Source organism: Geotrypetes seraphini, chromosome 18 (assembly GCF_902459505.1).
Source record: "Geotrypetes seraphini chromosome 18, aGeoSer1.1, whole genome shotgun sequence".
NCBI lineage: Eukaryota > Metazoa > Chordata > Amphibia > Gymnophiona > Dermophiidae > Geotrypetes > Geotrypetes seraphini.
This window is the reverse complement of record NC_047101.1, coordinates 31,154,472-31,175,669: the sequence shown is the minus strand read 5'-3', so window position 1 is coordinate 31,175,669 and position 21,198 is coordinate 31,154,472. Positions and strand designations below refer to the sequence as shown.

The 21,198-nt window shown below is 43.7% G+C and overlaps 1 protein-coding gene across 2 annotated transcripts in view; it reads right to left on the bottom strand.

Annotated features, from left to right (window-relative positions):
- The window catches only part of CTNNA1 (catenin alpha 1), a 179,110-nt gene that overhangs the window by 137,049 nt on the left and 20,863 nt on the right, over nt 1–21,198 (bottom strand). For both annotated transcript variants that reach the window (XM_033927160.1, XM_033927161.1), the window contains exons 3-4: nt 9,138–9,333; nt 157–323 (exon numbers count right to left, since the gene is read on the bottom strand). In XM_033927160.1, coding sequence (XP_033783051.1) covers nt 157–323; nt 9,138–9,333 — 363 coding nt within the window. The remainder of the gene's footprint in view (nt 1–156; nt 324–9,137; nt 9,334–21,198) is intronic.

The window sequence follows — 21,198 nt, the reverse complement described above, 5'->3', positions numbered from 1 at the left end:
AGAAGTTAAATAAATATTGATGTTAGGGTGATTTTAGGTTCACGTAATTGGGTAACCCTGGTGGAAAAGAACAAGCTGAAAACAATGTGGATGAGCAAACTGAAGAAGAGAATAGGAAAAATTTGGCTATAGTTTTAATTGAAATACTCTACTTACAACATTTAGTTGAATAAGCAGTTTATAGACGTCAGCCATGTCAGCCAAAATAAGCAGACGTGTAACAGCCGATAATAAAGCACGGGCTGCTCGCACCATAGTTCCTCGTTTCACAGAGGAACAAGGATCATCAGCAAACTCGCCTGAGGAAGTCTTCATCACTTCTCCTGGAAAAGTAGTTAGAGAGAAAAAGATTTCATTAACACAGTCTTCACAAGACTCAAAAAAAATATAATCCTACAAACTTAGGACCTTAAGTAATTGTCTTCATGACTTTGGTAATTTATTTTAAAATTCTCTTCTTTAAGCCTATCTTTGCTCATGCAGTTTCCACCTGCTAGGATAAAGATCATCCTACTCCTTCACATTTACATTTCTTCCCCTCTCTCCACATTTAATCTCATCCAGAGGATGAAGATTCAGGAGTCTGGAAATATTTGTTAGAAAACTAAAATGCTTTCAAAGTCCATTAAAATAGTTAATTTGAAGACAGATTTGAGAGAGACCATATATTTAAGACAAGGAAAATAAGTGATTCTTCCTCTCCACACAATATAAAACTTAAATCATTCTACTAGGACTTTAGCACTCTATGGAATATGCTGAAAGTCTTCCCTAGTTTCCTGTTTGTCCTATCCATTTATTTTCCCACTTTTTATAATGTTTACCAATCGACTGAAGTTCAATGTACAACATTTACACATTTGAAATCTGTGTGATCTACATGTGGGATTTTAGCAGTAAGCATGACACCAATTAAAAATGTGCTTTACTGCAGGCATTTGTCTGTAATTACATTATCTAGAAACTTTTTTCTGCAGCAAAGTAAAAAAAGGTTGTGGACTCCAAGCATAAGAATTTCAGTTTTCTGACCAGGCACCCACCTGTGTCAAGTGCCACAGTATGCTCCCTAGCCTATTTTAGAAGCCTCAACCATGGTTAGTAGATGCTGATGCTTCTGAGGAACACTCGAGTAGACTGGGCTAGAAAACCACCACTAGCTTGAAGACAGCAAGCAAACATCCCTTGTGCAGCAGGACCCTTGCCCAAAAGACTAGAGCGAGCACCCCCCCCCAGAGCACCCGCCTCCGCTGCGCAGCCAAACCCCCATCTTTCCCTCCCTCCCATCCGAACCCTGCCCACTGCGAACAAGCCCTACATACCTCCCTAAGCAGCGTCAGGCCGGCAGCACTCTAAACAGGCTGCTTCTGCCTTGTCCGTCCATGAATTCAATCTGCCGCGTTATTGATGATGTCATCAGTAAAGCGGAAGAGTGAATTCACAGACAGACAAGTCCAAAGCAGCCTGTTTGAAGTGCTGCCAGCTCAACACTGCTTAGGGAGGTACCATTAGGGCTCGCTCGCGGTCGGCATGATTTGGATGGGAGGGAAGGAAGGGGGTTTGGCTGCAAGGTGGGGGAGCAGGGACTTCAGGGGTGGTCACTCAAGGGTTCTGCTGCACAAGGGAAGGGAGGGAGGGAAGGAAGGGAAACTGCCGGTGAATCCCGGGACTAGGGCTTATTTTTGGGGTAGGGCTTAAATTAAGACCTACCCCAAAAATCCTGCTAGGGCTTATTTTCAGGGTAGGTCTTATTTTCGGGAAAACACGGTAGTTGTGTTGATAAACATTTATAAACTAAGTCCTGTCAGCTGAAGATCTCTTCCTCTAGTTTGGCAGCCAGAACTTTGATTTATAAAATGACAATTGTACAGAATATTGTTTCTTTTTACACTTTAACTAGTCTTTAAGCCCGTTACATTAACGGGTGCTAGAATAGATGTATGTGTCTGTCTTTCTTTCTCTCTCCTCAGCTGTCCACCATCACCCCTTGCCTGCTCCCCTTGTCCAGCAGTAGCCCTTCTCCCTTCCTTTTACCTCCCCCCGTGTCCAGCAGCACCCCTTCCCTGTTTCCCCTTTCCAGAATCAATTTCTCATTCCTGTCTCTCCCCTTTCCCTCTCTGATCTCTCCATTCCACCCTGACCTCTTCCTCTCCTCTAATCTCCCTGCCAGCTGTTTCCTTCCTTTTTTCCTTCTCCCCTTTCCAGCAGTACCCCTTCTCCCTTCCCTCCTCCCCCCTATCCAACAGTAATGGGGGGAGAGGGTCTGATGCTCCAGGAGGAAACAGCACTCCCGGGGCTGATGCGAGGGAGGGGGACGACTGATGCTGTAGGAGGAAGCAGAACTCCAACGGAGTTGCGCGTATTTGCCACACTAAAACAAAGCTGCAACCAATAAAGTGTTCAACTCCTGCCCCCAGTGCTCTGGGACCCACCGTGAAGGCAGCTGGGAGCGGGACGGCCTGGGTCTGCATGGCAACATGTCCTCCTGGCACCGCACACTTGTACTAGCCCCCACATCCGCCACCGCCTGCAGCATGGACCAATCCCTGTGCACTGCACGTCCGGGCGGTCTTTCCCCAAGATGTGCCACAGGCAAGCGCGCACCTCATCAACTTGGTCGAACAGTACACCTCCGTCGGGACTGGGAAGCCCAGGGCCAGAGAACCAAATCAGCAACCTGACGGCACCCCAGTCCTCGAAGCGGCCACTTGTGGCGGTTTTTTAAAAAAAAAAAATTTACAAGAGCGCCGCTAACCGCACCCCCCCACCGGAAGAGGCCATGCCCTGTATCAGAACGCGCCCGTTTCTCATGCCCCTTCTGCCACCTACCTGTCTTTCTGTGTATGTGTGTGTGTGTGTCTTTTTCTGTCTGTCTATCTCCCTGCCCCCTGCCTGTATTTTTATCGTGGCCCTTCTCCCACATACCTTTTTTTTTTAGTGTGCAAAGAGCAACCAACGTACAGAAACCGCCACTGGCTCTAGCTGTGGGAAGTGTAGGAAAGCGCTGAAAACCACCACCCACACACGCGCCACTACTACCAAGTCTCTGCCTACTCTGCCACGGAGCTACGGATCATGGAGGCAGGAATCACAGAGGTAGGAGTGCACATGTGCTTAGGGATTTTTATTATTGATCAAATAAGTTCAGTATAAAACTATTTGAGGCTTGTGCAGATGGGATCAGATGAATTGCGGGGACGGGGCGGACACTGGGACCGAGCTCATGGGGACAGGGCCCCGTGTCATTCTCTACTCTGGGCAAGTCACCTAATTCCCCACTGCCCCAGATACATTAGATAAGAGTGTGAGCCCACCAGGACAGATAGGGAAAAATGCTTGAGTACCTGAATATAAACTATTTAGGTTATAAGTGGTACATAAATACTTAAATAAATTTAACTATAAAAAAGGATATTATAACATGAGGAGAATGGTAAAAAAACTCCCCCCAAAAAACAACACTTAAGAGAAGCAGATGCACAAGGTCAAAAATACATCAGGCATGGATGTTATTCAAAAATACCATCCTAGAAACCCAGACTACATACATTCCATGTATTAAAAAAAGGAGGAAGGCAGACCAGACAGCAGCTGGCATGGTTAACGAGTGAGGTGAAGAAACCTATTAGAGCTGAGAGATACCTTCAGAAGTGGAAGAAGAATCTGACTGAAATTAATGTAATCATAAGGAATGTCAAGTTAATGCATGGAAAGTAAAGAGACCTTAAAAAGAAAATTGCGCTGGGACACTTCAGAAACTAATCCAGCCTCAAGCCTTTGAACCCCAACTCATTTCTTGCCACTTCTGGCTCTCTTCAGAGACACTTCTGAAAAATGCCCATCACTAAAGTATAACCTACCTCTAGGAGATGGTTTCCACAGTCACACCATGAACTCAGCTTAGATCCACCTCTAGGTTCACCTTTCATATAGACCCACCCACCAATCATCCTCCACCTGTTGCTCAACCAATAAAATAAAAGTAACTAAATTAAAAATATAATTCAACAACCCCAATACTTTAAAATATATATAAAATATATATAAAGTGAGAGTTGTCCTAGATATGATGGAAGATAGATAAGGAAGGGTGATATATATATATCACCCTTCCTTATCTATCTTCCATCATATCTAGGACAACTCTCACTCCCTCCCCAATGACTCCTGTTCACCAACTCCTCTTAATGTTACTAACCTTCCCCATCCCCTCGCCACTTAACCTCCAAATCATCACACCAGTCACATTTCAGCTTTACCACTTCACCCCTCTCTCTTCTCCCCCTCCCTCTTCTCAGCCTTACAGCTACTACACTCGCTCCGATTCATACAGAGATCCCCACTACTTATATGCATCTCCACCACGGTATAGCCCCCATGCCTCTCCCACACTTTCGCATCCTCCTACTCCTCTTGCTCTCTGCTGGGGACATCGATCCTAATCCTGGTCCTCCCAATCATCCCTCGGCCTACTCGTGGGGATCACACCACAATCTGACAAATCTTATTTCTGTTCCCCTCCTCCCTCCATGCCCTTCGCATGTGAACTGTGGTACGCCCACTTCCTATCCAACAAACTTACCTTCATCCATGACCTCTTTATCTCTAAAAAGCTCCACCTGCTAACTGAAACCTGGATCTGCCCTGCCGCCCTGTGTCATGGAGGGTACCTTTTCTCACACTCACCTCGCTTGAATGGTCACAGAGGCAGTGTTGGACTCTTACTCTCACCGTCTTGTAAATATCAACCCCTTCTTCTGCCTCAAACTCACTGTTCTCCTTCCTTTGAAGTTATTCGCCCCCCTTGTCTTTCAGAGTAACAGTTACTTACCAACCCCCTGACAAATCCTTCCCCTTCCTCAATGGAGTTTGACTCCTGGCTCTCCTCCTTTCTTGAACCCTCATCTCCTTCCCTTATTCTCGGCGACTTCAACATTGATGTGGATGACCCTTCTGACTCCTATACGTCCAGGTTTCTCGCTCTAACATCCTCGTATGACCTCCAGCTGTGCTCCACTGCCCTTACTCACCAGAAAGACTGCTGCCATGACCTCGTCCTCTCCTCCAACTGCTCTAGCATCGAATTCTGCACCTCAAACCTTACCATCTCTGACCATCAGCTGTTAACCTTCACGACTCATCACCCTCCTCCCCGTCCCCAACCAATCACTACGCGTACGCTTAGGAAACTTCAGGCTATTGACCCCGATACGCTCTCTGCCACTGTCTCACCTCTCCTTTCTACTACTATGTCGAACGAATCTGCTGATGAAGCTGTCCTCTCCTATAATTCCATTCTCTCATCTTCTTTCGATACCCTTGTCCCTTCCGTTTCCCGTCCTGTAAGGTATCAAAACTCCAACCCAGGTTGACCCCCAAATCTGTTACCTGCACTCCTGTGCCCGAGCTGATGAACGTCTTTGGCTTAAATCCCACACGCTGACTTCGTCCATTACAAATTCATGCCAACATCCTTCCAATCTACCCTCTCGCTTGCCAAACAGGACTACTACAACAGTTTAATTAACTCTCTTAGTGCCAACCCTTACTGTCTCTTTGTCACGTTTAACTCTCTACTCAAAGTGCCCCCGCCTCCCATCCCCTCTTCGCTCTTCCCCCACACGATGGCAGAGTTCTTCCACAAAATTCACAAGATCCACCTTGAATTCTCAACAATGTTGCCTCCCCCGCCATCCCTGTCGACATCCCTTGTCTCTGCCTCCAAACCCACCATTTGTTCCTCTGATCCAATTCTTACCTGCCTACTCGGATCCATCACTCCCGCTGTGATTCTTCCCATCTGTCACATCCTTAATCTTTGGCTCCCTACTTCTACGGTTCCTGATGTCTTCAAACATGCTGTAGTTACGCCCTTCCTTAAAAAGCCCTTGCTAGACCCTACATCCCCCTCCAACTACCGCCCTATCTCCCTCCTCCTCTTCCTATCCAAACTACTCAAACGTGCTGTTCATCACCATTGCCTGGACTTCCTTTGTTCTCATAATATTCTTGACCCGCTTCAATCAGGCTTTTGCCCTCTCCACTCTACGGAAACTGCCCTTGCTAAAGTCTCTAACGACCTGTTCCTGGCCAAATCCAATGGACTCTACTCTATCCTCATTCTTCTCAATCTGTCTGCTGCCTTTCACACTGTTGATCACTGCCTCCTTCTCGACACGTTGTCCTCGCTGGGATTACGGGGTTCTGCTCTCTCCTGGTTTTCTTCCTCTCTCTCTCTCATTGTACCTTCAGCGTATGTTATGGTGGATCCTCCGTCGCCATCATCCTGCTGTCTATTGGCATATCCCAAGGCTCTGTCCTGGGCCCTCTCGTCTTTTCCCGATATACCCTCTCTCTTGGTACGCTGATCTCCTCTCATGGTTTTCAATATCACCTCTATGCTGATGGTTTTTATCAAGGGAAATCTTGGCTCACCAATCTACTGCATTTCTTTAAAGGGGTGAATGAACATCTGAATAAAGATGAACCGGTTGATATTGTGTACAGTGGAACCTTGGTTTACGAACATAATTCATTCCATAAGCATGCTCGTAAACCAATTTACTTATATCAAAGCGAGTAAGTAAGGGAAACCCGCTTGATTCGTTCCACTTCCCCTCCCTCCCCCCCCCCCCAGGCCACCGGCGCTGCTCCACTTTACCCCCCATCCCGAGGCCACCTTCGCTGCTCCCCCCCTCCAAACCACGATACGGCATCCCCCACCCACACACAATCACTTACTCCACTCTGGCACCGGCACCAGCACCAACGCACAGGAAATGCCGGTGCCCGAAGATCCTCCCTGTTCCTTGTGCTGGCCCTTGAGCATCTGCACATGCTCAAGGCCTTTTAGCTCTCGTTATCTCCGAAATTCTTGGAGATCTCCAAGAATCTCTGAGAGAATGAGAACTAGAAGGCCTTGAGCATGCGCAGATACTCAAAGCCCAGCACAAGCAACAGGGAGGATCTTCGGGCATCGGCACCAGCATGTCCTATGTGTTGGTGCTGGTGCCAGAGCGGGGTAAGTGATTGTGTTTGGGTGGGTAGGTGGGTGAGTGAGGATGCCAGATCATGGGAGGGGGGGGGCTCGCAAATTGAGGCAAGCTCGGTTTCCGAGGCATGGATTTTGCAAATGTTTTACTTTTCTTGCAAAACACTCGCAAACCGCGGCACTTGTAAACCGAGGTTTGACTGTATTTGGATTTTCAAAAGGTATTTGACAAAGTACCTCATGAAAGACTTCTGAGGAAAATTAGAAAGTCATGGGATAGATAAAGGTAATGTCTTATTATAGATTAAAAACTGGTTGAAAGACAGAACAGAGTAGGTCTATCTCAAAAGCATGTTTGCTCCAGAAAAAATGCCCACTGTCTAGAATAGCTGTCAGTCTATTATGGTTTACTTTCAGAAGTAAATCTAGCAAAACAAACTTTGGTCGCTGAAAGGAGAGTGCCCATGTGGCAGCAAAAAAATTACAGATTCCAGTAGGGACCATAAATACCTGTTTACACAGCAGTGGCAGAGATTTAGATCACATGTGACTGAACCCAACAAAGCAAATGTGGGATCTAATGAGAAGCAGTTTGGATGAAATGAAAGGTGTGATAATGCAGCAGAAGGAAGGGGATGGAAAGGAGAATAGTGAAGAGTGTGCAAGTTGGGGGGGACATCTCTAGTCACAGCCCCCTCCCCTTACACATTCCAAATCTACAGAACCTGAACAGCCCCCTCCCCATACCATATCTTAATACACCCGGTAAGGCAAAGTAAAAAGAAATCAACAGAAACTGCAGTAAAAATGCAAAGCAAAAAATCAAAACAAACCTTTAGAAAAATGTACAAGGTGCAGGAATTTATTCAATAAAAGTTAAAAAAAAAACATATGTAAAAACATCAATAAAATAATTGTATCCACAGACTGGTTCTTGTTGTCAAGCGTTTCGGACCCAACACGATCCGTGTTTTGAAAAACACTTCTTCCTCAGGAGTCCAAGATGTTCAGTACGTAGAGTGTCAAGAACCAAATGGAAATAATTGTGCAACATCTCAAATAAAACAGGCGAAAAGCTCTCCTGTCTGAAACTCCGCATTGAGTAACACTAAGTGATGGATGGTAACAAAGAAATTTTAAATTTGTAGGATGTGTAACCAATATACTCAGGCAGTTGAACAAAATGAGTAAAGGGATAGCAACTATGTCATGACAGACTGCACTACATCATTCAAATATGGGCAACCTGGCATACATTCGTTTGTCACCAATATGGATGGGCTTGAGAGGGCTTCAATAGCAACTCCAGTAGTTAGGAATTAAGTGCAGTGCAGGGCAGCCTTCCATGTCTGTGCTCCAAAAATGGCAACGACAGACCAAGATCAAATATGCACAAGTTATATCACATCATACCATGCGCCTCGAGTTATCTTGTTGGGCAGACTGGATAGACTATACAGATGCTACGTTACTACGTTTCACTTAAGAGGTAATGACAATTCTATTTTGGATTTTGCTTTATCTTGTATTTATTTGTGCCTATTATTATCTGCTGGGAATGATGGGATAAATCAGTGGTTCCCAAACCTGTCCTGGGGGACTCCCAGCCAGTCAGGTTTACAAGATATCCCTAATGAATATGCATGAGAGAGATTTGCATATAATGGAAGTGACAGGTATGCAAATCTCTCTCATGCATATTCATTAGGGATATCTTGAAAACCTGACTGGCTGGGGGTCCCCCAGGACAGGTTTGGGAACCACTGGGATAGATGAATACAAAAATGTTTTAAATACTCTGCTCCCCTACCACATACTTCGTCACCATATTGCTTCCCAAAGAGATATATGGGCTGGCCATAAGTGAAGATGCATCTTTTTTGTGTCATGCCTCTAGCAAGTGCTTTCCAACTTTTTTATTTATTATTATTACAAACATGTGCTTGAGCATAATAATGAGTTATCTAACAAATATTCTATTATAGATGGGCTCCTAATTATTTCTGTTCTACATGAGAAATGACATCAAGAAACAAGTTGAAATTTTGAATAATTTAGTGATGCCTACTTGTTTAAAAACAAAAAGCTTAAATTTCTTCCTGTAAAAGCTAGCACAACAATAAAATCTCCACACAAAAGCATTATCTACCTTGTTTACGAACATCATCAACAGCTGCTACAAGCTCTTCTTTGAGAAACTGGCTCTCTTTTGCAATTTTATCTCCCTTCTCCAAGAAATTCTGTGTTGCTTGCTCAACCGATGCAGCTAGAACATGAGCCTTTTTAGAACGACCTTTTTTTTTATTGGAAGGTCCCTTGTTGCTGGTGTTCACCAAAGTTGTAACCTAAACGATTATCAAAAAGTATGTTAGCATTTAAAATAAAATTAACATGCACAGGAATACACAAAAATCAATTATTCATTATGATACAAGTTTACAAGCCATAGATAGAAAAAAAGGTAACCCAACTGCAAAATTAATGCAGAGAATAAAAAATAAAGGTATGTAAAAGTTCAAAATTGGTCCCAGGTATGTATATATCCAAACTTTAAAATCAATTTATTATAAAAAGCCTGACATGTTTCAGCGGCACACCACCTACATCAGGGATAGAAATGAAAAATCAAGTTACGAGTCCAGCAATTAAATATCTTTCTTTTTTTCAATTTATATCCCGTTCTCCCATGAGCTCAGAACAGGTTACAGATTGACATTCACAATCCATTTTAGGACAGACAATCATGACAAGGAGAGGGATACAGTTAGATAAACATAGATCTTTATTCTAGAGTTTTGGCTGGTCATAAAGAGGAGCGCATAAGAGGAATATTTGAGGAGACTGTTCATCATGGTTCATTCTCTCTCAAAAATACTGTGTTTCCCTGAAAATAAGACCCACCTCAAAAATAAGCCCTAGCATGATTTTTGGAGTAGGTCCTAATATAAGCCCTACCCCCAAAATATACCCTAGTTAGACAGACCCCCAACTCCATCCCTCCTGACAATAATGCTGCCCGATTTGCCGGCAGCAGCACTTTCCTCCCCTCTCACCCACTCCCTTGCACAGCATCTTTCCATCCCTCCATCCCATCCCCCCACGCAGAGCGACACTGACCCTCCCATTGCGAGACCAACATACCATATCTCCACTCCCTTCGGCAGCAGCTCTCTAAACAAGTTGCTTTGCGGCCTTCCCCCTGCTGCATCACTGATGTTGTCATCAGTGACACAGCGGAACAGTGAAGACCCCAGCAGGGAAGGCCACAAAGCAGAGCGCTGCCGCCAATGCTGAAGGTAAATTGGGGCTGGGGGATAAGGGAGTTTCTACCCTGTAGACCTCTCCTCTTCATCCTTATTTTTGGGTAGCAACTGCAACAGGCACTTACAAAGGCTCTAGAAGTGCTTTTGTTTTGGCTTTTTGTTTGTTTCCTTCATCCAAAGCAAATGTGGAAAGGGGATCATTAAGGTACACAACCCTCTGCAATGTGGCACAAGAATTGGGGTAGAGGAGAGGATGGGAGAGATGATCATTATACATGAAAAAAATAAAGACATCCCCGAAAATAAGTCTTAGTGCATTTTTGGGACCAAAAATTAATATAAGACACTTCAAGGTTTCAAGGTTTATTAAATATTTGATGGATCGCTATATCGTTATACAAAGCGATGTACATTAAAATACAATCAGATAAGATAATAAAAACATACAATTCATTAAAATAATGATAACATACAATAAAAAAAACGATAGATTTTAGACAGGACCAACAACAATTGGGAGGAAAGGGAGGTTAAAGTTACATATCGTAAAAAAAGAAATACGTTTAAGGAAAGAACATCAGGGAGGTATTAAAATACTTGAAACGAAAAATTAAAAAATGGGAGAATTTGTTTTTTATTATTTATGTATTAAAAAAAATTTTTTTAAAAAGATAAGTTTTAAGAGATTTCTTAAAAGAAGGAACATCTTATTTTGGAGGAAACACGGTATATACATAGCCTCATGCTGTCACACTATTATACAATGTACATATTTCTAAGAGAGAATGAACTATGATCAGGGGCTTAAACATCAAGGACTTCTTTTTTAAACACAGGACAGGAAGAGGAGAGAGAGTTAGACTAGACCCCAGAGTTTTATTTTTCTTGAGGGCACAAAGAAGAGAAGGAAGTTTATTGCTTATATTCCACTTTTAAACAAGGCTCTCCTTCAAAAAATAAAAGTTATGTATTCAACAAACTATATGTTACTCTCTACTCTACAAGCAAATTCTTGAGCCAAACCAGTTTCTGCATCATTTACCTGCTAATGTTTGCATACAACTCATTAACTGTATGCAGCTATTTGCAGTGACTTTCTACATCTGCCCTTCAGTATCACTGTGTCATAGCTAGGAACTATTTGTCCCTACTTCGCTGGGCAATGCTTTCCACCATACTTAAATCCTTACTACATCCTCCCTCTTTGGGCAACAGCTTTCAGAGAAAGAATAGCTAATTTAATACTTTTACATGCGATGTATTGATTTGCTGCTGTCAAGAAAAGTGGGCCACTTCGATTCCTACTGTTTAATACTATGAGTGTTGCACCCTTTTAAGGAAAACACAGAAGGGGAAAAATGATTTCAGATAAAAGACTATATGACTTATCCAGTCTGCCCCTTCTTACATACCAACTATTTGTATCTTCCATCAGAGATCCTCTGTTCATATCCCAAGTTTTCTTTCATTCAGATACAGTCTGCACCATTCCATGCATCCACCATCATTTCCATAAAAGGAGCATTCCCTTAGTTCATCCCCTTTTCATCTTCATCCTATACCCCATTATCCGAGCACTCTCTTTTGAGAGGCCTGCCTCCTGTGCATTTGTACCATGGAGGTATTTATAAGTCTCCATCATACTCCCACCCCTGCCTTTCTTTCAACATACACACATTGAGATCTTTAAGCCTGTCCCCATACACTTTATGATGAAGATCACTGACCAGACTCCATTCTATTTATATCTATTTACTCTGCAATTCTAAAGACTACTCTTTAAAATAAGGTCCGAGAATGACACAGGGGCGGGTACCTGCAGTTAACCGCAGGGCGGGGACTGAGGCCAAGCAGACAGAGAAATGTTATCCCATGTCATTCTCTAAAAACTTGGGACTACTATCAATATGTGTAACAAAAAAAAAAACCACACCCCAACAACAACTTAACATTTTAGACAACTGCTATGAAAGCAAATAGAATGTTAGGAATCAGGAAAGGAATGGAAAAGAAAAGATCAAAATGTTATAATGTCCTTGTATCGCACTATGGTACTCGAATACTGTGTGCAGTTCTGGTCACCATATCTCAAAAAGACAAAGTGGAATTAGAAAAGGTACAGAGAAGAGTGACAAAAATGATAAAAAGGATGGGACGACTTCCTTTTGAGGAAAGGCTAAAGTGGCTATGGCTCTTCAGCTTGGAGAAGAGATGGCTCGGGGTGATGAGTGGAGAGGAAAGGGTAGATGTGAATCGCTTGTTCACGCTTTCCAAAAATACTAGGACTAGGAGACATACGATGAAGCTACTAAGTAGTAGATTTAAAACAAACTGGAGAAAAAAAGTATAATTAAACTCTGGAATTCATTGCTGGAGAATGTGGAAAAATCAGTTAGCTTAATGGGGTTTAAAAAAGGATTTGGATAATTTCCTAAAAGAGAAGTCCATAGGCCATTGTTGAGATAACTTGGGGAAATCCACTGCTTATTCCTAGGATAAGCAGCATAAAATCTGTTTTACTGCTTGGGATCCAAATAGGTACTTGGGACCAAAGTTGGCCACTGTTGGAAACAGGATACTGGGCTTGATGGATCTTCGGTCTGTCCCAGTATGGCAATTATGTTCTTATTACGTTACTGGCAACTAAATTCAAAGATTTTTTTAAAAAAAACCAAAAAAAAAAAAAACAACCAAAAAACACCTGCTGAAGCTACTTTTGGATTTAAAAGAACTACTGTTAAATGACATCATCTAACTCTTTTCTGTCTTTGATAAGGCAACAAGTCTTTTTGCAGATCAGACTCCTACAACCTGCAACATAAGTACATAAGAACTGCCGCTGCAAGGTCAGACCCGTGGTCCATTGTGCCCAGCAATCAGCTCACGCGGCAGCCCTCTGGTCAAAGACCAGCGCCCTAACTGAGACTAGCCCTACCTGCGTACATTCTGGTTTAGCAGGAACTTGTCTAACTATGTCTTGAATCCCTGGAGGGTGTTTTCCCCTATGACAGACTCCAGAAGAGCGTTCCAATTTTCTACCACTCTCTGGGTGAAGAAGAACTACCTTATGTTCGTATGGAATCTATCCCCTTTCAATTTTAGAGAGTGCCCTCTCATTCCCCCTACCTCGGAGAGGTTGAACAACCTGCCCTTATCTACTAAGTCTATTCCCTTCAGTACCTTGAATGTTTTGGTCATGTCCCCTCTCAATCTCCTCTGTTCGAGGGAGAAGAGGCCCAGTTTCTCTAATCTTTCACTGTACGGCAATTCCTCCAGCCTCTTAACCATCTTAGTCGCTCTTCTATGGACCCTTTCAAGTAGTACCATGTCCTTCTTCATGTACGGCGACCAATGCTGGACACAGCATAACCCTCTCTGATTTGTTTGCGATTCCCTTCTTAATCATTACTAGCATTCTGTTTGCCCGTTTCGCCGCCGCCGCCGCTCATTGTGCAGATGGCTTAAATCGACTCGTCGATGAAACCAACTTGAATTGGAGAAAATACAAATTTGTTCAAACAAAAATCTAATATGGATCAGAGAACAAATTCTTATTAAGTTATATTAAACTAGTATTTTAGCCCGTTACATTAATGGGTGCTAGAATATATGTCTGTCTGTCTTTATTTCTGTCTCTCTCTCCCTCCCGCTGTCTTTCTTTCTGTCTGTCTCTGTCCCCCTTTGTCTGTCTGTGTTTCTGTGTATCTCCCTGCCACTGTGTCTTTCTTCTTTTCTTTCTGTCTCCTTTCCTCCCGCTCTCTGTCTGTCTTTCTTTCTATCTATCTGTCTCTCTCCCTGCCTCCTATGCAGCAGCATTTCTCTCCCACCACTTCCCTGTGCAGAAGCCAAAGCAGCATTCCCTCCCCCTCCATTTCCCTCCCTCCACACCATTTCCCTATGCAGCAGCAGTAGCGTTTCCTCTACCCCCTTTTCCCTTCCTGCGGTCTGTCCGGCTCCCTTAGTCCCTTACCGCGGTCCCGACTACGAACCTGGCGATTGCAGCAGCGTGTGCAGCAGTCTTCACACGCTGCTTCGGGCCCTTCTACTGCCCTGATTTACTCAGGCACGTCCCTGATGACATCATCAGAGACGCGGCAGAACAAATCAGGGCAGTAGAAGGGCCTGAAGCAGCGTGTGAAGACTGCTGCACACGCTGCTGCAATCACCAGGTTCGTAGTCGGGACCGCGGGAAGGGAAGGGGGGGGGGCGGCAAAGTACTAAGTGAGCCATCAGACGTCGGGAAGGGATGGGAGGGTGAGACCGGCGAAAAAACCTTACCGAGCGGGGAGCCGGCAAAGGAGTGTTTTCTACTGCTGCCAAGTGTGGGGTCTGTTAAGCACGATGCGCACTCCTGCGGCCACAGACATACGGAACACGCAGATAGCAGTGCGCATGCGTGGCTAGCGTTTTATTATATAGGATTACCAGACCTCAAATACCGAAGGCACTACTTAAATCATTTTTCATGCCCTTGCAAGGGTTGGTAAATTCATCATTGGTCTTGGTAAAGTGACATGTGCTGTGAATATTCGTAGTTATTTTTAATTTCATTCATTAAATATAAAAGTGCATTTAGTGCATAAGGTGCTAAAGAAAGGAAGGCACTTATCTTTTGTGCCCGACGGCTGCCCAACTGTTTCACACTCCAAGTACCGCCCCAGACATCTTGTATTCATCTATGGGATTTTTTATACCGACATGCATTACCTTACACTTATCCATGTTGAACCTCATTTGCCATGTTGCTGCCCATTTCTCGAGCATGGTTATGTCGCGTTGCAGATCTTCACAATCCCCCTGCATCTTCACTACTCTGAATAACTTTGTATTGTTCGCAAATTTAATCACCTCACTCGTCGTACCCATTTCCAGATCATTTATGAATATGTTGAAGAGCACGGGTCCAAGCACCGAGCCCAGCGGCACCCCACTGGCGACGTTCTTCCAGCCTGAGTATTGTCCATTTACCCCCCCTCACTCTCTGTTTCCTATCCGCTAGCCAGTTTTTAATCCACATGAGTATTTCACCCTCTATTCCATGGCTCTCAATTTTCCGAAGAAGTCGTTCATGCGGAACCTTGTCGAACGCTTTCTGAAATTCCAGATATTGTGATAGGCAGACTATGCCTGCTAGGAGTGTCCCTAGTGCAGGTAGCAGGTCTAATCCAGATCCTTCTCATACACCTCCATTTAAACCATTTTCTGACTCAGAAGCTGAATTTCCTTCTAGGTCCTGTAGAGGGAGTAGGAGAGCAGGAGTGCTAGGTTCCCATCTCCCTCTATGTCCCAAGGTGATTAACCGTAAATCCTTTCCATCTGAGGGTTGGGGGCAGGGCTGCAAGCTGCTGTCCCTGAGAACTAGGCTTCTAGAGAATCAGAGGTGGGAAGAAGGGCATCAGGACAGGTCACAGCGCTCAGGGCTGGGAGCTCCTGATAGCAGCCAAACTCCTGAGGCTATGGAGTTAACAGAGGCTGGGGCAGAAGTACCACACAGTCCGGTGGAGGAACCGCTTGCCATGGAACTTGAAATGAGCCCTGATACCAGTGCTGAGTTGACTCCTGAAGCCACACCCATGGAAGTTTGTTTCCTGAAAGCAAGCAACTAAAGGTTTGCTAAAGAATACTGCAAGTTTGTTTTGCCTGTTTTTTGTTTTTTTTTCAAGAGCTGAATGATTCTTACTCCTGCCAATGAGTGAATTTTCGCTGTTGTTGAACTGGGCAAAGACTTTATTTTGAACTGTGATAATTAAAGGCGTGGGGTTTGCCCCGTGTTTCGTGGTGGGATAGTGGGCCTAATTATTGGCAATTTAAAGACCACACGGCACACATTGTCTTTCCAGCGCTCCTTGCTGAAGAAGTCAGTACAGCGGTACTAGCTTGGAGCTGGATGGTTACAGATCAGGAAGTATTGTTTTTGTTTTAAAGTTTTCTTTTCTTTTGTTATGGACTCTTGTTGGACTATAAACTGAAAGGAAACTTCACTCTGAAGAAAAGATCCTGCTAGGTGATTTTGGACTCTTTGGTTTTCTCTCACAGAGACTATTTTGTTTTTAGATAGTTTTGAAATGTGTATTGGAAGCCAGTTGGCTTCTTCAGATTGATCCCTGACAAAGAAGCTGTTTGTTTGTTTTTTTGTTTTTGAGGATTAAAATTCCTGCTTTTATTGAAGCTGTGCCTATTCCATTTGATGGTGTCTCTTACATTATACGCAATATTATTACCTCCTTGTGCAGTCCGCAGCGGCTCATGAGAGTTGGTATGTACCGGTGAGCCCAGACACCTTGCCTGGAGCCTGCTGGCTACAAAACACAATGTCGACCGGGTCACCCTTGCTATCTGACTGTTGACTCCCTTGAAGAAGTGCAGCAAGATCGTCAAGCAAGATCATCCTTTACTGAAGCCATGCTGACTGGTCCTCATCAGATTGTGTCCGTCAAGGTGATCAATGATGCAGTCTTTTATCAGCGTCTCTACCATCTTTTCCGGTACCGAGGTCAGACTCATCGGTCTGTAGTTTCACGGATCTCCTCTTGAACCTTTTTTGAAGATCGGCTTAACATTCACCACCTTCCAGTCTTCTGGAATCTTTCCCAATTTGATCAACATATTGGCTATTAGTTGAAGCAGTTCAGCAATAATCCCTTTCAGTTCCTTAAAGACCCTCGGATGGAAGCCATCTGGTCCCGGAGATTTGTCGCTCTTAAGCCTATCAATCTGCCTGCATACCTCTTCTAGACTGGCCGTCAACCTTGTCAGTTTCCCGTCTTCGCCTCCAGTGTATAGTCTGTTGGGTTCCGGTATGTTGTGTATATCCTCTTTGGTAAACACAGATGCAAAAAATGTGTTCAGTTTATGGCTTTGTCCTCCTTTAGCACTCCCTTTATTCCATGATCATCCAACGGACCCACTGCTTCCTTTGCGTGTCATTTCCCCTTAATATATCGAAACGGCTTGAAGTTTTTTGCCTTCTTGGCTATTTTTTCCCTCGTAGTCTCTTTTGGCCCCTTTTACCGCTTTATGGCACCTGCGTTGATGCTGTTTGTACTTTTTCCAGTTTTCATCCGTTTTTGGCCTTTTCAATTCCTTAAATGAAGTCTTCTTGTCTCTTATTGCTTCCTCCACTACAAAAGTGAGCCAGTTCTTTGTTCTTTTTCCTCTTGGATCCCTTCTTGATACGCTTTATATATCGATTTTGTGCCTCGGTGATTGTGTCCTTAAAAATGAACCATGCCTGCTCTAACGTTGGATCTTCTTCCCCACCACGAGTCTCATCCCTTCATAATTCCCTTTCCGGAAGTTCAGTGCCGTGGCCATCGTTCCAGATCGATGTTTTGTCCCTGCATCCATGTCGAAGCGGATCATATTGTAATCACTTTTTTCCAGCATCTCCTCTACTTCTACATCTTGCGCCTGTCCTCATAGTCCATTTAGAATTAAGTCCAGAATTACATTTCCTCTCGTGTTTTCATTGATAAGTTGTTCCAGGAAGCAATCACCTACAGCATCCAGGAACTTGGTCTCCCTACCACAGCCGGAGGTGCCTAGGTTCCATTCTATTCCCGGATATTTGAAATTCCCCATGATAACTGCGTTGCCTCCCCTGCGTTTGATCTCGTCTATCATTTCTCCATCAATTTCTTCGGACTGCCCTGGGGGTCGATAGTAGATGCCGATCTTCATTTCCAATCCAATGGCTCCCGGAATTTTGACCCATAGAGGCTCTAATTTATTCATCATTTCAGGCGTGTTCTCTCCAGTAGATTTGATTCCCTCTTTGATATATAGGGCAATGCCCCCATCTTTTTGACCCACTCTGTCTCTGCGGTATAGTTTGTATCCTGGTAGCACAGTGTCCCAGACGTTTTCTTCGGTCCACCATGTTTCCGTGATGCAGATGATGTCAAAGTTATCCTTTTGTATCATAGTTTCTAATTCACCCATCTTGTTCCTTAGGCTCCTTGCATTCGTGTACATACACTTGAGTTTGTGGCCTGTTCCTTTCTTGCATTTCTTTCCCTCTTGTGTCCCTTTAGATCTGTCTTGTCTGAGATCCGGTGAGTCTTCCCCGCTATCTCGGTATACCGGTTCCCGAATCATCGACTCTCTCTCTTGGTCAACTGTCGGCTTTCCCCTTCTTCCTAGTTTAAAAACTTCTCATTTTCTCTCTTGATGTTGCTTGCAAATAGCCTCGTTCCATCTCTGCTGAGGTGGAGTCCGTCCTTCCTGTATAGCTTGCTCTTCCCCCAGAACATCGTCCAGTTGCGCCAAACTTCAGTTTTGTTGTTTGCCTTCTCTGTGTTCTCCAGCATGCTTCACAGTTCTCTACAGGATTCCAATATAATACTAACAAAAAAAAACAAAACTGTGAAGTTAGGTTGATAATTTTTTCACTGCCCCAATGCCTGTTCCTCAGTTCCTAGAAGATTTGTTTTGAGTTCTCTATAAATATTTTGATCATTTTACTGTTTTCTTCATATTTTCACAATTTTAGTACACCCTCTATTTTTTTTCAATTTATTATTTCACTTCTGTTGGAAAACTGCATCATGAAAACTAGAAGAAAAACAACAAATTTTTAGATTAAATCAGGTTGGGAAGACTAGATGGACCATTCTGGTCTTTATATGCCGTCATCTACTATGTTATGCATGTTACTTGAACTAGGAAAAAAAAAAAAAAAAAAAACCACATACCAAAGCAAGGCAATAAGTACTGGTGTTTTTATGACAGGTGTTCTTGCACGATTACAGAATAGAATTAAATATAAACATACTGTAAAATAGCTAAAATTAACTCCTGCAAATGTTCTGCAACCATAATTTTACAGAAACATCTACTTTACCGTCACTGCCTACCCAGCATGTGGGATGTGAGTAGCAATGCTGCTGTCCTCTAACTTTTAAAAACCTATAATTTAGCATCTTGGACATCACACATAAGCTTAGAATTACAAAGTACAAGTTTTAAGTAAGATAGTCTACAAGTACGAATGCAACTTAAAACAATACTGATCTTTCATATGTAGGTAAATATTTAAGTAACACTGACAAACTGCATGCTAATTTTTACTGTACATGATTATGGTACTTCAGTATCAAGATGTTCACAAGTAATTGTTTCCCATTTAATCAGGTTTGTGAACACTGAGGGCAGAAGCCAATGTGTAAAGAGGGCATGTGAGCAATGGTGGACTTGCAACAAGGAAGGAAGCCTATAGGAGCTTTAGCCACAACAATAAGGCCTTTCTATGGATAGAGGTGCTCCAGGGGTTGTGCTTTCTGGGCTTATTGTTTTCACCATTTGGGGTGGGGTTTTGTTTTGTTTTTTAATTCATGCCTGCTCACCTGTCCTCATTCTTCTTCTTTTATCCTGTTCAAGTTTCCAAGCTTATTAGAAATTTATAACTTACATAACTCCTACGTATACACCCTGAAGTCATTATGCCATTATATAGATCCATGGTGAGACCCCATCTGGAATACTGTGTACAATTCTGGAGGCTTCATTACTGCAAGAATGTGCAGAGACTTGAGTCTGTCCAGCGAATGGCCACCCAGATGGTCTCGAGACTCAAGGATCTTCCGTACGAGGAACGGCTGGATAAACTGCGGCTATACTCACTCAAAGAATGCAGAGAGAGGGGAGACATGATCAAGACATTCAAATATCTCATGGGTCGCATCGAGGTGGAAGAAGATATCTTCTTTCTCAAAGGTCTAACGGCAACAAGAGGGCATCCGTGGAAAATCAGGGCCGGGAAACTGCACGGTGACACTTTTTCACCGAAAGAGTGGTTGATCGCTGGAATAGTCTTCCACTTCAGGTGATCAAGGCAAGCAGCGTGCCTGATTTTAAGACAAAATGGGATTGTCACGTGGGATCTCTTCACAAAGAAAAGTAGGGGAGGGTCATTAGGGTGGGCAGACTAGATGGGCCGTGGCCCTTATCTGCCGTCTATTTCTATGTTTCTATGGTTTCTATTTATTCCTTTTCATGGTTATTAAAAATATATTTTTTTTACATGGGAGGGTTGTCAAAAAATGATGGTCCCCGGGTGCCACATACCCTAGGTATGCCACTGAAAAGATATGCTGAGAATTGAGTCGGTTCAGCGAATGGCCACCAGGATGGTCTCAGGGCTCAAGAATCTCCCATATGAGGAAAGGCTGAATAAATTGCAACTATACTCACTCGAGGAACATAGAGAGAGGGGAGATATGATTGAGACGTTTAAATATATCACAGGCCGTATCAAGGTGGAAAATGATATCTTCTTTCTTAAAGGACCCTCGGCCACAAGAGGGCATCCACTAAAAATCAGGGGCGGGCAATTTCATGGTGACACCAGGAAGTATTTCTTCACCGAAAAGGTGGTGGATCATTGGAATGAACTTCCACTGCAGGTGATTAGGGCCAGCAGCGTGCTAGATTATAAGAAGAAATGGGATACGCATGTGGGCAGACTTGATGGGCCATGACCCTTTTCTGCCGTCATTTTTCTATGTTTCTAAAGTCTGAGTGGGAGAAACGGGCAAAGCCCCTTTTATCTTTTTTTTTTCTTTTTTACAGCCAGATACCTCAGAGCCCCCAAATCTGGGGAAAAAAGTCCGGCGGCCAGAACTGCTCTGTGCGTCTCAGATCTCACAAAGATTAGCAGACTGAGGAGACTTTTTCCTGGAACTGTGCTTGCATTTCACAAAAACACCATTCGTGCCCAGTTTAAGCACTCCGGACGCAGCAATCGCGACTCCAGTGGAATTAAAGAGCGTTAGGGCCTCTCAGGAGGGGAGCGCAGGATCTGCACATGTGTTACCCCCCCCTTGCAGCCCGCAGCGCATGGGATACACGGCTGCAAATCCAGCTACCATCCGCTATATCTAAAGCATGAATCCATGCCATCCTGTCCCGTCTGTGAAGTTTGGAGCAAAAACGAAGCTTCTAAGTCGA